Here is a 19078-nt window from a genome sequence, read left to right as displayed (position 1 = left end):
AGACCCACAGCTCAGTTTTGCAACAGCTCAGCTCTGCAACAGCCTTCAAGGTGACCAGCAGGCTCTCTGAGCACATAAAACCGGAGATGTGGAGGAGGGAAGAGGGAGCATCTGGTAGACAGCCTGCCTGTCATGGTGGCTCCCATGTCAGAGGACTACGAGACCTATTTCTGAGCCATAAAAGACATCCTGTTTAGGGATACTGAAACCCTCCTGGCAAGAAAGGAATGGGGACTATTTAATGGCTCTAAAGAGATTGCATATCTAACAGTTAATGAAATCCCAAAGGCAGGGTGCTGAATTCCACTCCAAGGACAGAGGTGCATGGGCTGGGGACACCAGGTTATGGGAACAGTGAAGCTCTACCAGGGATGCAGGCTGTGAAGATTGACAGACAGTAGTGAGGTTCAACATTTTGAAGGTCACAGCTACGTAGACTTCAAAAGAAGGAAGGCTAGGGAGTGGGGGGCACCTGTGCCCTGAGTAGATCCCCACATTTCCCTACAGATGGAACTCCACATGCTGATCTAGCCCACAGCTGCATCCACCTCCCTTGGAGTCTAGAGATGAGGCAATGGCTTAGTTTATTCGTCTGCCTGGACACATCATCACAGACTGAGCACCTTGCAAATGGCACACACTCTTTCCTGTGACTCCAGAGGCTGGAGGCCAAAGTCAAGGCATCAGTAGATCTGCCATCATAAGGACCTGTGGTTCACAGGTAAAAATACCCTCTGGGGTTTCGCTTTCATAAAGGTACAGAATCTATTACCTATTAGCTGGGTCAAAGACCCTACTTCATAATTCCATTATGTAGGGAGGGATTAGGATTTCAGTCTTTGGATAGGGGAAACACAGACGTTCAGACCAGGGCTAGCCTGTTAGGCAGCTTTATCTTTCAACTCCATTCATTTGTTGCCGAAACAAAGTAGGTGAACAGCAGGTGCCTGGTCCAAGAATTCAGCCTCAACCTCTGCGCTGGGGCCTGTTCATCTAAAGATCCAGGCATGTACAGGCAAAAATCTCTGCAGCCTTGGCATTCGGAAGCCATCCGCTCTTGTCAGGAGTCAGAATGGAGGAGAAATTGAATTAAGCGGGCAGCAGTTATAATGCAGTGCGGAGCACCAGGGAGCATCAATATTCAAGCAGAGCCCACAAGATAAATAAACATCAACGGGAGCGAGCAGGCGCAGAAGCGGGGGAGCACTGACGTGGAAGACTCCTAACACCCAATATGCAATTCCCGTGTCAGAACCCATAAGGCTGCAAATACATCAAGCTCACAGTTACACTATTTCAGGAAATGTAATTCTATTAGAAGTTTTCCAATCTTTCCTCCCTTCTTCCCAGCCCGTCTCCCAGTGCTGCCCGTGGCCCCTCCCACTATGACACGCACCCGCTCCCAGGTTGCTGGACAATACAGGTGGATAATCATGCCATTAGATGGCAGTGGCCAAGCTGGGCAGGTATGGGACTGGTTCTTAGCAGGTATCCTCTGTGACACCAGATACCCTTGCCAAGCCTGGGCATGCAGCAGAACTGGCCCTCCCCAGTCTGGCAAGGACACCTTACAAACAGCTTCCCTGGTAACCTGCTCAACTCTGCCACATAAGATCTGGTTTCCAGGAAACAGTCTCTGTGGTGGGCACAACTGGCCAATTGGGAGTAGATGACTCCTAATCTTGTCCTACTCCCTGTCACGGAAATTCCAGCCATTAGCCATGTGGTGGTGGACTGGGCCAGGGCTGGGCAATTAGAGCCATCATCTTAGGAGAACCTGTGGAGTATCTCCCATACAGTGTTGACAGAGCATGTGCAGACTCAGTCCATTTGTTTCTCACCATGGTAGCAAGGGGCCCAACCTGATACTATCCTTAGGGATGGCAGTTTTAGGGCTGAGGAAATAGGCTGTATGATACTGCAGTGGTGACCTATGACACGGTTTATCTGGTAAAGCCCAGAGCCCATCACATCACACTAAGGGGAAATACACAAACCATACTTCTAGCTAGTATAATGATAAGTTCCAAGTAACTGATCTCACTGGTGCACGGGATCTCGCTGGCACATAGAATCTGGCTGGCATACGGGATCTCGCTGGTACATGGGAACATGGGTTAGGCAGGGAGACCTCTGTGCTTTCTATTCTCTTTTTTTACAAACCTAAAACGCCCCTAATATAAAGTCTATAACTAAAACAAAATGCACTGGTCCTGCTCAGTCACAATGGGACAAGTCAGATGTCCTGCAGCTTGTCTCTCAGCTAAGGCTCAACATCTTCTCCTGGCAGGCAGGATGGGGACCAGGGGCTTACTACACAGCTGCAGTTCCTAGAGGAGAAAGAGGGAAGGTCCCCACGGGGAGAAGCTCCTTTCCAGACAGGCACACTGTGGTCTCTATCACGCCGAGGTGTACACTGGACCCCCTTCTGCTCCCATGAACGCAAGAGTGAAGGCCCAGGGCTTCTCAAGGCAGCCCACATACCAATGCCTTGTGGCACCCACCCCATGTGATTATGAGCTGGGCATAGGAAAGTGATGGGGAAGGGGAAGCAACTGTCCCTAACCCACTGCCAACCCCGGATGTTTATAGAAGTGAAAAGGGAAAAAGGAAACAGAAGGGTTTGTTAGCATTTCAGGGAGGGGAGGAGCACAGATACACAGGGTAATCTGTGAGTGATGGCAGCCTCCGCTTTCTGCTGATTAGACAGTACAAGATGATTAGCTAATTAGACACAAGATAATCAGAGAAAAGGCCCATCTCCTGCATTCCACCTCAAAAAGTGGTTTTGGAATGTTACACAAAAATCACCTCAAGAAAAATGCTAGAACTTTCCAACAAGTGGCACCAGGTCAGGTTTCCAGCAGCAAAGGTGAGACTTGGGCTCCCTCTCATACCAGAGAGGGCAGGGATCAGAGACAAACAGGACCTGAGTGCAGGACCCAGGCACCGGATCTCTAGAGCAAGTGAGGCCATCCCTCTCCACACAGGGTAGATGGTGTTAGCTACCAAAGGACAAGCACATGGCCTGTAAAGCCAGAGCTTGATCAGACAGAGAAGATTTCTCTTTATCAAATCGCCCTATTAGTCACAGGGCAAGGTTACCCGCTCATCAAGTTAGGGCACAGGTAATAGACTCCAAAGTAAAAGGCAGAGGATAAGATGTACCTGGGGGCAGCTCAATACATCAATCACTGATGATCTCCACACCATTCAAAGGAGACATGGCTGTCCCTCAGTACCCTCAAATACATCTAACAAAGGACCAGGAACCAGCAATGGACAGGGGGCCAGGTAGACAGTCTATAGAGGTGGCCATTTAACTCCTCAATAGGGCACCAGGCCACTTTCAGTCAATAGAGAAAGCCAAGTCATCACCACCAGGATATCTCATGTGCTTCCAAGAGAGTGGCTAAAATTAAAGACTGAGGATGGCAAGTGTTGGCAAGAACTCAGAGCAAACGGCAGTCCGTGGCTGCAGGTGGCACATTACATAGTACACCTTCATTGAGAAACACTTGGCAGTATTGATAATCAGTGACTCACAGCTCCACCGCTTGTAGGCATTCCTAGAGAAAAATAAGCACACATGGCTACCAAAAGATGCAGGTGTATGTTCATAACAGCTTTGCTCATCACGACTTAGAATTCAGAATAAACTACACGCCCGTTTTCTGTAGAGCAGACAAACACAACGGTGTGGTCACAGAACAAAACTGAGCATTGGAAAAGACTTCGAAACACGGCTACTCATGGTGCAAATGCCTCTCACAAATGACATATATGGACACCAGAAAGGCTGCTTGAGTCCAGCTGTGGAGCCGCCCACATCCAGGAAAGTAGACACGGAACAGCAGACATGGGTCAGAGTTCAAAATCACAGCCATGAGCACACATGTCTATAATATGTCTCAGCAATGTTTTTACAGGGTAATCACTTATCTTGAATCTGCAGCTTTATGCGATACCACAACCTCTTCTACAAACTGTCTACACACATGTATGTGTGTGAACCTGTGTAATGGTTTAGACGCTCCTCCATAAAGATCATCTGAAGGTGTAAGAATACAGTTCTAATGCAGCAGTTTCCTCCTAGCTTAAACCCTCCATCATGGAGGGAAGCTTGTTAAGATCAGGATGATCTAAAGGGAGGTGACACACTGCATTCTGCAGGGAAGCAACTCAAACTCAGGAAGTAGACAACTCAGAAGCTTTAGGAAGTCCCTAAAACAGATCAGATTCATGATGCCCCTCACTCTTCAAGCTAAAAGCCCCTCCTAGGCAATTCAAGCTGCTTGGAAGGAAACCTCCTCCACAACTGATGTAGCTGACTGAATGTTGCACAGTGAGCTACATTTTCTCAGTTTTTGTAAGCTATTACCTATGTTGGGGTGAGCTTAGAAGATGTAGCTGTCTTGGACCTCTGCTCTGATAAGTAACCCCTCATTGGTACTACTGTATGTGACCAACTCCAGTTCACAAAGTTGGATGTCAGTGGTACCCTATCTCAGGTCTCTTGTCAGTTCCATAGCTGGGGTGAGTAGATGTTTGTTCATGACTCCACTGGAATTGTATCACACAAGATGGAAACCAGGTCACAGGATAAGATGTACCTGGGGGCAGCTCAATACATCAATCACTGATGATCTCCACACCATTCAAAGGAGACATGGCTGTCCCTCAGTACCCTCAAATACACTTAAATCCCTAGATGATCAGATTCTTTATATTAAAAGGTGTAATATTGGCAGAAAGATCTATGCAGATCCACCACTAAGCTTTCAATCACTCCCGGATTACTTATAATACCGAACACAAAATAAACACTACGTAACGAGTTGTTATTTCACAATGTCTAGGGAATAAAGCAATGGAAACCACGGGTACAGGCTTAGTACAGATGTATTTAAACCTGCTTCGTGCATGGAAACCAAGGCCTGGCAGACACACCGGCCTTCTTTCACCTAGCTGCTCAGGTAGTTAGACTATAAACACAGCAGGCCGGGGCTCTTCACCCCCAGCTATGACGTCAGCTCACACAGTTGTCTACCTGAGTTCAACAGCCCAGTTTAGGCATTCCACACTGAAGGGCTGGAGAGCATCACACTGGGAGAAGGAAATGTCTTTAGAGGAAAAGATCTTATAGAATCCCTTGATTTACAGTCCTATTATGATATATCCAGAGTTGATAAAAGTCTTTGGTGTTCCTCACAGCAATCTGTTCATACCTCCACAAACAACAAACAAACAACCCCCTGAGCCCATAGGACTCACACAAGAATTAGATTCCAAATGTGTTCAGGAGCAAGTTCAGTTCAAGGTCTTGGAGTCACATTCATCCCCTGTGCTAAGCAGGAGTGTCCCCCAGGGGTGTTCCCTATGGGTGCTTGGTGTGGCGGAATCCTGGGGGAATGGTATGTCTAAGGTCATTTTCCCTTAGGTTTTGGAAGACAGTCGACAGATGAGCCTGCATTTGGGGCCACTGCTGAAAGGATGCCGATCCCAAGGAGCACAGATTCCAGGAGCACAAAGTCAGGTCTGCTTCAGTGGTGACCAGAACCATCCACCCTACATCGATCATAGGAATAGAGAGGAGACAGGCAAGCCTCCATCCTACACTCAGCCACACCATTGATGAAAGTTGATTCAAACATCAAAATGAAAGGCTGCTTGACTTTGATCTGCTCTTCAGTAAACTGTTTAATTTGGTCTGAAACCTCAGCTGCCATCAAAGACAGCAATTGGGTTCAAGGAAGGGTCAACACTAAGCCTTGAGCCAGTCAGGAGTGTGTGTGGGTGAGGCTAAGCTTCAGTAGGCAGGTCCCTGCCCTCAGTTACCTGCACAGTGAGTTCCTGCTACACAAGTCCTTGGGACACCTCATCCTAGGCCTAGTAGTAATCTCCAAGCACGGCTCACAACACAGTGGGGATATAAGCAGCAGGATGCCACGTCCTCCAGGAAGTCACCCTGGAGGACTAACACTGTAATTTGGAATACGGATGTATTAATGACGGAACCCAAGCCGTCAGTGATGGACTCAGCTTGTCGCAGGCCTGCCGGGTGGGGCTGAACTCCCTCCATGAAATGATTCCCCAAGACCCTTTATCCTGTGATCTAGTGTCCATGGCAAATGTTCCACCTGCCCAAATCTGATGATGTTCTGTGACACTGGGGACTGTGTGTGAGTGGGTGTGTAGAGTGGCTGGGCATGGTCCTTGTGAACTGTGTGCCACCTGTGCCACCTCACTCTGAGTCTGGAAGGTACTGTTCCTGGCACCGGTCTCAGGTTTGCCCTTGACTGGGTCAGCAGCCCAGTGTTGCCAAGTTCACTGATACACTGCCTGGAGATGTGACCCGTTCCTTAGGAGAAGACATATGGGTGGACGCACCACCTCCAGGAAGCCTTCCATTGATGCTTCCATTTCAGTCTGTTGATACCTCCTCATGGCACTTGTCATAAGGCAGATTCCATCTTCTGAACATCTTACACCCTGACACCCTCACTCTGCTTGAAGCCACAGGTCCCTTTCCATCTCTTTCTGTACCCCAATGTCTCAGGCCTGGGCCAGCTCAGATGTTTCTACGAAGTAACAGGCATTCCATGTGGCCTATTCTTCAGCTGTGCGCTTTGAGCCAACTGTACCCTATATGGGCCTCAGTTTCCTCGTTTGTAACTTCCCTTCCAAGAGGCCAGCAAGGCTTTCGTGAAACTGTATGAAAGTGACTTGCGCGAGGCCTCTTGTGAGCTGGAGGGAACAGGGATGTCACCTCCACGCTGGTGATGGTTGGGTATCAACAGTACAAAGAGTCCTGTTGCCCAGATTAGGTGTGTATAGGCATCACCCACGTTTACATTCCATTCTGAGAGTCAGCAGCCACAGAGCTGGAGCTACCTGTCGATGGAGCTGTGGACATCCACCCAATAGAAACCAAGGAAACACAAATCTGTCTTTCTGGCTGGCATGCTTGCTCCCACTCTGAGCAGAGAGGAGTATCACACTTCTCACAGACGCCACCAAACACACCGCCCATAGATTCCCTCCACTCCAGTGAGGAACACTGTGGCTCGCAGCTCTGTGGCAGCATGCAGGCCTCCTGCATCCTTCCCCAGGAAGTATCAGAGTGTCCCCCACTGAGGGCCACAATCAGGGCAGGCAGGCTGTCACCACATGCTGAGCGCATCACTTCTGGATTTCCTGGAGAGAATTTCCTCAAAGACTTCTCAAAGCTATCTCTTCTTGGACATGCTGATTATTCGCTCACACTGATTAAGCCATGAAGATGGAGTGGCACTATCAGCACAGTGTGCTGAGCACATGAAATAAAGGACGGGGGGGCTTCCTGCAACACCAGAGCGGCAGGATCCCCACATTCCCGGCTGTGGTCCTGCAGGTTCACCAGCCTTGCTCATGACCAAGTTGCTTAGAATCCAGCTCCAGTCAGGTATCATAGAGAGAGAGGACAGGTGGATCAGAAAAACCCATTGGAGCAATGTCAGACCCAGGAAATAGGCGCTATTCAGGAGATGCTGAGTGAAAGAGACAGTCCCTCCAGGTGGGACACAAGACAGGGTTACTTGGAGGGAAGAGGCACACCAAGGGTGAAGTGTACTGCAAAGTTTAACAGAAATACACACACACAACAAAAGACCAAAAAGCTGACCTGGGAGAGACGGAGCTCCCTTGCTAACCTCAGCCTCATTTACTTCATAGATTTGGTGTAAAATATTACTTCTTGGTAAATCAGTTATCTATTTATTGGTTTATTTTTAGGGACAAGATCTTTTGTGGCCAAGACTGCCCAGAAATCCCTAAGCCTTGGGCCTCTCTTTTCCAAGTGCTGGAGACACAGGCGTATGCCACCACACTGGCATATTAAAGTTATTCTTCTTGGTAATACATGGGGTTTACTTTTTTTGTTTGGTTTTTGAGACAAGGTTTCTCTACAGCTTTGGAGTCTGTCCTGGAACTAGCTCTTGTAGATCAGGCTGGCCTCAAACTCACAGAGTTCTGCCTGTCTCTGCCTCCCGAGGGCTGGGATTAAAGGTGTGCGCCACCACCGCCCGGCGCTTCTGGAACTTTTTGATGACATCAGAACAGTTCTGTTGGCCTTCCAATGCTGACTGAAGATCGGTGGCTCTCCAGAATCCTCCAGGCCTCCAGCAACAGACTGGGACTGCTGAGCCATTGGCCTTGTGGGCTGAGCAGTTAAAGGATTCTCAGCCTCTTCAGAGGGAAGATGGTCATTGGTAGACTACCCAGACCACAGTGTGTAAGCCAAATCTAATAAATCCTATTTAATACATCTTTATTTGACTGGTTCTGATCCTTTAGAGAACTCTGGCTGAGACGGAGTGAGGTGTAGAAGTGGTTTCAACATGTCCATGCTCCCAAGGGTTTGAAGACAATTGGTTCCAATTCTCTGAAGATTCGGTGATTCAACAGAGGACCCATGGCCTGGGATTTTCCTGTTTGGAGGCTTCGTGCTCACCAGTTCTGATCCTTCTTGTCATACTTCAGCTCGGTTTGGCTGTTTGTGTCCTTCTATGGATGTCTGTGTCCCTTCCCCTGGAGTCATCTTACACACTTGCAGACAGCTGTCTGCTTTGTTCTCTGTAACCCTCTTGATGTCCATAAGTCGGGTGGACCCGCCCCCTGTTCCTGATGTGATGGTTTGAACCTTCTGCCTCTCCTCTCTTGCCCCATGCCTGATTTCTATCTACTTACCAACTTCAGGTTAGCTAAACTTCATTCTTTGTCTAGTTCGCCACTTCCAGCACACACCTTTACTGTTTGCTTTCTTCTGCTGACTTTGGATGTGATCTGCTCTTGTCTCCCTAGCATGGTCAGAAGGTTACCATTGCTTGGATAGCTTAATTTCAGATGAGTTCATATTCATAATAATAACGGATATATGTACCTGTCAACTTGCAAACCTGAATCTTTCATCTGTGGTTCAGCCAAGTTAATGTCAGTCAACTACAAGTCCTCAGTGAAGATCTAGGTTGCAAGGAGACAATGATGCCAAGACACAAAGAGGGTGCCAGGCTGCAGGAAGGCACCACACAATAGCTTTCTTGTGCTTCTCTGCTCACAACTCAGAGATACCAGGGGCCCTGCCTGCAGTTGCACAGTTGCTGCCTGCAGCTAGCTGCACAGTTGCATTAAGAGTTTACACATTTCCACAAGGCCACATCTTGAAACTGTCCCCCAGTGTGTACACTGAAAACTAAACTCCAACAGCACATGCTGAGTCATGGAAGTTCTGCCATGAGAACTGCACTCTCATCAACAGATTCATGCTGCCAGTCAAGGTTCTGGAAGAGGCAGTTTGGCCCACGTTAGAACATAGCACTCTTAGCTTCTGAAAGGCCTTGGCTGACACTGCACAGACAATGCTGGACTTGGCCTTCCTGGCCTCTGAAACAGAAAAAATGCATGTCTGTTTTTATTTCTTAATGAATTGTCCAGTTACATAGATTTTGTTGGAGCAACAGAGTGGGCCAAACAGAAACAGAAGGAAAAGTACCCTCTCCTAGGAAAGGAGGCCCTGCTGCCAACTGTGCCCTCTGCTGGCGGTCAGCTCTCAAGGTGCAGCAAGGGTTGGGACAGTGTTGGCATGTGATCACCTGCCAGCTGAGAGAGCACAGGTGGAAGTGCCCCACCAAGACACACAGCCCAGCAAGATTCCTTCCTACATTGCAATGCCAAAGGCTCCCTTTGTGGGACCCCATACTGCCTATGATGGCTTTGTCTGTCCCCAGTGCTTCTGCTGAATTGTGAGGTGAAGCAGAGGACACCCTGTGGGAATGCTGAACCATGCCTGAACCTTCTGCTTGTTTGTAAGGCTGCAATGCTGGGCAGGAGACCAGCCAGATTCCCATAGCAACTCCCTAAAGACCAGCCCATTATTTTTTCTTAGTTAGTTACTAAACTTCTCACTAGCTCCCAACATCAGAACCTGAAGTAATAAATAGCCCTGAAGCCCCTGGTGCTATTGGGATAAGGACACCAATACAGGATCCCCTCATCAAGATGAAGGACCAGGGAGGGAACTGGCCTGGCATCAGCATCTCTCTGTCCCAGATAAAGAAAATCATGGATCAGGAACTGTATACTCAGTCTGGATTCTATAACTCCATATTCTGGAGAATGGACTCTCATTGCCCATCAGCCAGCAGTCCTCACTGGGGGCTAAAGGACAGTGGGCTTTGTAGACAGCAGCAGGGGTGTATTCCCGGAAACCATGGGCTCCAGCATGGCTTAGCACACACAGCAGGCACGCTTTCTCCGCAGGATTCACACCAACGGCTTGTGAGATCAGTGGACACTGGAAAACATCTTCTAGACCACAGAGGAGCAACATGGGAGGCTCAATGTTCCAGCCTGAGGCAGGACAGAAAGATAAGAAGGATTCTAGAGACATGGGAAGGGAAAAGGAGCCCCTCACTCCAGAGTCTGGTTGAAGTTTCTTGCCAGCTAAGAATCCAGACTTCTAATACAACTAACATTTGCTGTGAAGGTTGCCAGCAAAGAGAATATTCCTTATTCTTTTGTTTCTAATATATTTTTAATAAAGCATAGTATTCATATACCCTGAGTTGTTCAGTATGGACTCTTTCTAAATCTTTCATATATATAATATTTCATATATATGAATTTCATATGTATGATTTTTCTTTCAAGTGTATATGACCTTATACCTATAAGTGTATATATATATATATAATATATATATACATATTTCCAAATAAAAATGTTACAATATCAAAGATCCATGTGTGAATTCCAAGCTTGTATGAACCTGAACATGGCCTTACTCTTTTCCCCAGATTTATTTTCTGTGACTGTCAGAAACAAGATAAATTCTGTTTCGTGTAAAAGGCACCTTTATTCCCTGCAACCCTTGTGATCTAGGGTGTTACAAGCTGACCAGGGGAACCTCCCTATGGCCTCTTTTATCTCCTCAGCCACCTTTTGTGATGTAATTGTCTGTGTGGCTACTGAAAAGACAATTAGACATCTTCCTGTCACCTTTTCTTGTAACACCCACACTCACACTTGGGTATCCTACCCTTCCTTACTGCCATGCTGGTCTCTTAACCTTCCTCACTCAAACTAAGTCAAACCTGTTCTCAGTGAGCTCCGACTCTGCCTCATACTGTCTTGTCCTGAAATTCTCCGCAGCAGAGTCAGGAATCCGCCTTCTCCTGAGTGGAGGTCTCTGAACAGAGTGTCTTGGAACACTACAGAAGGCAATGTGGAGCTGGGTCTCCAATCCCATCTCACTGCCACTGGTAACCCCTCGGTGTGACACTCTGCCCTAGGGAAAAGTGACGGTTGGGTGACCCAGGGACCCTGTGTTTTCACAAGAGGAAGGAACTTGAGCAAGGAGACTGCCTGCCTGTCCCTTCCTCTGTGGTTGCAGCAAACTGTATCTAGAGTCACCATGTTGAAAATTAAGCATGCTCAGCTCCACACATGCCCAGCAGTACCTTAGCCTGCTTCCCTCCGTGCACAGAAAGCCCAGCATCTCATGCTGTTTGCTGGAGACACAAGCAAAGGTCTTCCACACTCTGTGGCTTCTTTTCCTTCACTCAGATCAGGTGCCCAGAGGCAGGGCAGGGCCTTCTGCTGTGGGCACACTCAGGGGAGCCCAAGTCCTAAGCAAGAGTCCTGGGACTCATCCTCTCCGCTCTGCACAAGTATCAGATAGCTACTGGGTTGCTGTGCCATGTTTCTGACGCTGAGAACAGTAAGATCTGGAAGGATCCAAGGCACATTGTGCCTAATCACCCTATTATAGTGCGGAACTATGAGGAAGCATACAGGCTATGGATGCAGTGGCCATCAAACCCTGTGGCCACAGCTGAAGCTGGACAAGCCAGTAGACTATGTTCCCGTTGAGATTCCCCCTGGGTGGTCCTGGTGCAAGTTCATATCCAGGGAACTGAGACTGTCCTCACGTCACCTCCATCCCAGATGCCAGCCACAGCTTGTTCGGAGCTGACCAGGTCCTGATGCAGAAAGAGACCCAAGCTCCACCTGGGCCAGGCTGATCTTCAGGCATGAACATGTTGCGCATGGCTGTGCTGGGAAGGTGGAGTGCAGTGAGAGTATCCTAAGTATCTCTCAGTTTCTAGGAGTCTACAGCGTAGCCTACCTCAGGCACGGCGAATTATCAGATTTAGTCGCTGCCTGCTGCATCTGACAAACTGAGGAGTCCTAGGATGTACAAGCCAGCAACGCCAGCAACCAAAGCCTACGCTGGGAAGTAGAGATCCATGTGGGGTGAGGCTGGTCATTACCAGACCCACAGGCTGGCTGGGAGCTGAAACAACAGATGTGAGAGAACCACAGAGCTGTCAAGTGAAAGACCACTGTCAACCGACGGCTGCCGAAGCTGAGCACAGCCTGGCCAAGGCAAGCTGATTTTGTCATCCAAGGCAAACACCTCTCTGCAGTCTGACGACAAGGAATCTTTGTCTCTGAATTTCTGCAATACATTTTATAGCAACAGGCTCAGGGTGCAGTCTCTGGGGGGGCATGGCTTCTTTTCCCAGCCCTGAAGCTCCAACACGTCCTGGCCTGGTTAGCCACTGTGGATAGCCACAGTCTGCTTCTTCCCAGGGGCCATGATGGCCACTCCACTGTGTCGACTTCTCAGCTGCTACTTTCTGAAGCTCTAGATATCTGTGCACATGCCTGTGCTCCTTTTGCAATCTCCGTATTCATGACATGACTCTGTGTTAGACATTTAAGGAACTCATATTCCTGCATTCATGAAATTTTATTTATTTATTTATTCTTTAAAAGGTTTTTTTTTTATTACATTTATTTATTTATTTTGTGTGGGCATGCAGGTGCCATAGGGTGGATATGGAGGTCAAATGACAACCTATTTCTCTTCTTCCAGTCTCTGGGTCCTGTGGATCAAACTCAGGATTGAGACTTAGCAGCACGTGTCTGTACCCACTGAGTCGTAGCCCTGGTCTTTTCTCTTAAAAGTTTTTGTTAAAGATTATATTTACTTACTTATTTGTGTATGCGTGCACGTGTGTGTGTGTGGGGGGACATGCCATGGCATGAGTGTGGAGGTCAGAGGACAACGTGGGGAGTTTGTTCTCTCCTTCTACCATGTGGGTCCTGGGGCTCAGACTATGGCCGCCATGCTTTAGCAGGCACCTTCAACCACTAAGTCATTCCACAAGTGAAATTGTCACTTTCTTGATGGGACAATTGGATGCAGGGACTTTGTGCTTCGGTGAAGTTCAGTGTCTTTTCCTTCCTTTTCCTTCCTTTTTGACTGTTGTGTGGATGGTCATACCTAGGAAGCTTTAGCCCAAGCCAGGACCATGAAGATTCACTGACATTCTGAGGGCTGGACAGTGCTCCTCACATCCACTCTGCTGCCCGTGCAGATGTGAGGCAGGGCTCTGCCTTCACCCTCCAGCATGTGCAGATCTAGGTGCCCTAGTGACACCTGTTGACAGACCTCTCAGGAGGGGCTCTGGCAACCTTGTGGGAAATAGGCTCACTGACTGAGGGCTGCTTTCTGCATTCTCAATCCCTTGTAGCCATTTCCAAGAGTGGAGGTCACTTGTTCCCTCAGCCTTTCTGAACCAACTCCCAAGTTAAGGGCGCCAGATGAAGGCGCAAGTCATAAACAATCCCACACCAGTTTGGAATTGTGATTAATAGGGTGGTATTTATTTAAAGGGGAATAAACTTACAGATCACCGTCCCAGACAACAGCCCTCTGCGCACGCAATTAGGAAGAAGTCTAGTCGCTGGAACCGGAGCAGGAAGTAAAAAGAGAGAGAGGAGGGAAGTAGCCGCTTTTTTTAAAGGGAAAGATACCACGCCCCAATGGGCTGGTATCTCGGCGGCTATTGGCTGGAGGAGCGGAAGGACCTCCCGCAACACCTCCCCCTTTTATTTAAGTAAGAGAGTTCTAAACCTACTATGAAATTATATACAATAAGTCAAATATCCTATTCTAACTAGCTTAGGTCTTATATAATAAATAGCTTGGCTAAGTCATGAGTCGAAAGTAACTACATTTATATAGCCTTCAACCCCATCGAAGATCTGAGAAGGGAAATAATGTTACCTGAGTGATTAGGAAGTGCAATCAAACAACTTCTAAAACATGCAACAATCCCATCCTTACCCAGAAACATAGCAGCCTTCTTCATGTGGACCATCCCTGGAACCTATTTCCCTTTCCCTACTTCCCAGCATAGCCCCCCACTGCCTCTTGTGTGCAAGTCTTGTGTATTACTAGGAGAAGGTTGGTGGTCCCCAAATTGGTATTGTGGAGCACTTGGTATCTTGTATAGCGCTCAGAGTTTTAGACTGCTGAGCTGCTGTCCCCATCACTTCAGGAAGATATGGGCTTTGCTTGTGAACTCTGGGCCGTGAGAAGAGATGCAGATGGAGCCTTGGGTCAGAACCTTGGATCTGTTTTGCCCCCCAGCCCATGCTGCTGTCCCTACTAGAAAGTGCAGACTGGCATATTCAGCCAGGCAGGTGGCAAAGTCATCAACATCAGCCATGCAGAGACCTTGAAAATCTCCTCAGGGGAATGACACTGGCCGCACATAGAAGAGAGATATGACAATTATGGGGCACCCATCTGCAGTTGAGGGGACTCTTCTCATGCTGGGGCTGCTCAAGGCTCTCGGGGGAGCCCCCTCAGGTCTAGATGGGCCATCCATGGTCACTGCTCTTCAGTGGACTTCAGTACCCTGAGCATCTCGCCTCCAAAGCAATCAATCAAGCGTCTCTTCGTCCTCTGCCCACTGGCGCCTAACAGTCACATTTTATTTGGATTTCTTTCCAAAGGAATCTCATGAGAACTCAGCAGAGGGGAAGGAGGCAGCCCCTCTATGCTTTGGCCAGAGGGAGAGTGTATAGTTTTCTGCTGAGAGACAGCAAGGGTCTCGGTCCACAGGGCAGCACCATGAAGGGGGCAGGACCATGCGGGGTAAGACAGAGCAGCAACAATTCCAGCCAGTGCTGCTGGGACTGACTCCATAGCTCACAAAGCATAGCCATAAGGTTATATCTGCTTGTTGATATTTGTGATAAAATGTTAACCTGCCTTGGGGCAGGTGACCAGATTGTTGTCAGCTCTCTTTTCTTGTGGATTCTGTCAGGTGGATCAATGGCTGCTGGCACACTGGGTCATGATGCTGGAGACTGGCTTTTGCAGAATTGCTTCAGCTCAGACTCAAGGCCAGGGAAGAGCACACCTATTCAGTCAGTCTCACCGTCAGCTCCTTCTTTCCACAGAAAGGAACGTCACTGGTGATCTCTTCATTCATCAGGACCGCACTCAAATACTGCCTCGGCGATGCATCCTTGCCCAGGTGAGGTACCCCAGTGTCACCGCACTGGGTGTGCCTGTATGGGGTGGGCTATGGACCAGGTACTTTGAGACATGATCTCCCTTATACCTGCCTACACCTGACACACCACATTTGTATGAATGAATGAATGAGGAAGTGAGCAAATGTATCCACAGGTACAAAGTCGGCCAGCAAGAGAACACCCAGCAGCAGCCATGGGTTACTACTTTCATTCCAGGTCAGCACAGACCATTCCAGGGTAAACATCACTGGCCCAAACTATCTTCAGCAGACCCAATGTCATGCAGGAAAACGTATTATGCACACAGAGCAAGAAAACAGAAATGCAAAAATTAAATTACAGGGCAGCCCCAAAAATGCCCACTGTGCAGAAAACTCAAGCCAACTAATTTGTTTGGCCTCCCTTGAAAATGGTGAGGTTTTAACATGAGTCTCTGGGACCCAGTTCCTAAGGCACTGGGAGGCTGCTTGTGGGGAGGGACCAGGATTTGGTTACAGATGGGCAGATCCAGATTCAATTAGCCTCAGTCCAGACCCCATCTCCCTAGGCTGATGGAATGAGCGAGGGAAGAGAAAGTGGTGTGGCTGGTGAGCTTCATACCACCCCAACCCCTGCTCCCAGAAAATCAATCTATGTTACCAAGAAGCGGCTTCCACTCTGCCCACAAGGATCAAGATGCTGGCCTCTTGGAAATTAGGGTGTATAGAACTCGATCCTTAGACCTCACTAGCTGTATATACGGTTAGCTATGAACCAGGCAGTTTATGGTTCCCCAGCACTCTCTGCTTTGGTCAGCATGTTTAGCATCATTCTGCACTTTCCTGAGTGCTATAGACAGTCTTCAAGTCCTTCTAAGTCGGCAGCAGGAATGTGTGGTGCCCACAGCCGTAGGGGTCTAGGGAAGATGCTGGGGGAGGTCGGGTTCAGTAAACTTAGGATACTTCTTCACTATACCCTAGGGTCTCCACAGAGGAAGGCAGATCCCCAGTCAAAGCAGAGCTAACTCTAAACCCCCAGCTACACAGGGAATCTAAGATCTGAACTTCTTGCCTAAGTCTTGGGCAAACTAGAGCCTGATCAGGTACCAAGCCAGATCTGAGATCCACAGTGGGCACCATCTGGGATCTAGCTCAGGATGTTGTCAGTCCTGTTGTGACCATGCCCCAGATTCTGCAGATCCCTTTCTCAGTCACCTACCTGGCTTTGGCCCAGCTTGTTCTAATGAATATCTCTGTGGGTTGAGAACAGGAACCATATCTGGGATTTCAGGTTTTTGATACCTGGAATCATGTAGTTAGTAGCCACCCCCATGTGCACAAGATACGCTGCCCATAGATAAATCATACCCGATTTGCCAGCCCAATGAAAGACTGCCCAGAGGCCTGATTCTAGGAATACACCTTGAGGTCTTGGCCTCAGAGCATTCTGAAGAAAGCTACTCTAGAGTGATACCTGTTGGCACAGAAGCCCTCAAAGACTGGGCTCAGTACCCTGAAGGCTAGGTGCTCTTACCGTCCACACAAGCAGGCCGGGCTCGCGTGGTGCCTGCAATCTGCCCCTTTCTGCATGCACAGCGCGCTGTCTGCCGGGCGATCGTCCTCCGTGGCTGGCTGCTGTCCCGGTCTAGGGTCACAATCTCACAGGTTCCAGCGGCCAGCTGACCTGCAAGGAAGGAACAACCACAAGCTGAGTGGCCATAGCCTGGAGTCTCACACCCTGGAGTCCACCCAGCACCCACCTAGAATGGGGTCCACCACAGCTGGCTCAGCCAAAGCGATGTGGAGAGAGCTCTCTGTGACAGCCAGCAACCCTTCTGTATGCTCTGCCAGGGATTTTAGTCAGCCTATCCCAATGTACAGGAAATTAAATGCGGCCATCTCTGCCACACACGGAAATGAAATCTCAGAATTGCAGAGAAAGACGCTGCCTCCCCTTCATCCCCCACACACTTGGATTTCACAGAAAAACCACCTGCCCAGAGCACAGGGTCCCCAAATCAAGCCAAGCCTTGCAGCCTCCATCCCAATATGTCAGTCGCTACCTACAGGATATACTATCTTGGACCCACAAAATGGAACAGCCATAGTATATATGCTACCATATTGCAAGGAAGAATTATCATCCTCACCTGGGCACAGAAGGCAGGATGGCCAGGGACCAAGTCATAATTTTCCTGAAGACTTGTACATGCTAATACACATGGACATACATAAGAGGAACACATAGACACACAGAACAGATATTACAAGCCACATGCCTGGCTGGCAGACATGGGGAAGACTATACAGGTATACACAGGAGATATTCAAGTGAGAACATACATTCTATATGGACACAGACTTGTAGGGATGTCATGTGCTGGGTAGATACTCACACATACACAGGTATACACAAGTTCCAACATGTTCACCTACACCTAGAAGTATACAGATTATATGGGTGTGCTCATGTGTATACACAGGCCCAAATGAGTACATTCAGCTATACTCGTGTGCTTAGATGTACACAGGCTACATATAAGTTCCCATGTAGACACACAGGTACACATGGGCACACTCATCTGTACATGTTCCTGGTATTGTTCATTGTGGATACTCAGGTACACTGAGTGCACTCAGCTGCACACAGGCACACATGGCCCTGGAGTGATCCTAGAAGAAGAGACACGTCTCTCCAAAGCGCCAACCTCACCTCAGGAGAGGGAATCCCAGTGGGAAATAAAGCCCTGTGGTTTAAGCTGTCACTGCCCGGCCAGTACCAGGAAGTTATAAAGAGCAATGCTGTCCAATAAAGATAGCGTGGTGCTCACAGTGGGCCATAAAAATGAAAAACTGGCCACCTTGTAGGAGGACAGAGGGCATCCCTCAGCCTGGCTGGTGCTGCACATTTTGTCCCAGCACGGTGAGCTCCATCACAGTTTCACAGTCTCATTAGGGAGCATTCACAGAAACCCTGGGATCTGTCACTCACCCATCACCAGGATCTTCCATTCACACAGCACACAGTAAGCACCTTCTACTTGCTGCCCTCTGTGGGCACCAGAAAACTTCATGGCACATGGTAACCATCCCCACACACACACTTGGGAGCTCCTTCAGGCTACAGGGCACACCACAGAGATGCTGGGTGTGAGAACCCCACCCTCCAAGATGAAAGCCCCAAGGTGTCTAGGTGTCAGCAAGAAATAGAACAGGGGCCGGGCGATGGTGGCGCACGCCTTTAATCCCAACACTCGGGAGGCAGAGGCAGGCGGATCTCTGTGAGTTCGAGACCAGCCTGGTCTACAGAGCAAGTTCCAGGACAGGCTCCAAAGCCACAGAGAAACCCTGTCTCGAAAAACCAAAAAAAAAAAAAGAAAAAGAAAAGAAAAGAAATAGAACAGGGTCACAGGGACAGACATGAGAAAGAAAGTGGAACAGGCACACAAGAGTGGTCATCTGATTTCCAACCAGATTGACTGGTAGCTCTCGGGGCTTCTCAGTAATAGTTCCTACAATTCGGGGTGTCCTTCCTTACCACAAGGTTCCTTTTGCTACTGTCACCACTCTTTCTCCAGGCAACTGGCTCCTGCGTTGTATCAGCCTTGCTGCTTGGATACTTCAGGCCAACCCAGAGCCTGGTTACAGCGGGTATCACACATATTAGCAGGAACTATGGGGCAGGGTGGCTCAGCTCCAACAGCCCAGCAATGCTCAGGCCAACA

The 19078-nt window shown here is 48.6% G+C and overlaps 1 protein-coding gene across 2 annotated transcripts in view; it reads right to left on the bottom strand.

The window, feature by feature from the left end:
* Tafa5 (TAFA chemokine like family member 5) overlaps nt 1–19078 on the bottom strand; it is a 202667-nt gene that overhangs the window by 55015 nt on the left and 128574 nt on the right. For both annotated transcript variants that reach the window (XM_057792523.1, XM_057792524.1), the window contains exon 2: nt 16888–17037. In XM_057792523.1, the coding sequence (XP_057648506.1) occupies nt 16888–17037 (150 nt within the window). The remainder of the gene's footprint in view (nt 1–16887; nt 17038–19078) is intronic.

This window comes from Chionomys nivalis, chromosome 17 (assembly GCF_950005125.1).
Source record: "Chionomys nivalis chromosome 17, mChiNiv1.1, whole genome shotgun sequence".
NCBI lineage: Eukaryota > Metazoa > Chordata > Mammalia > Rodentia > Cricetidae > Chionomys > Chionomys nivalis.
The sequence above is the reverse complement of the archived record's forward strand: the minus strand, read 5'-3'. Positions and strand labels throughout refer to the sequence as shown.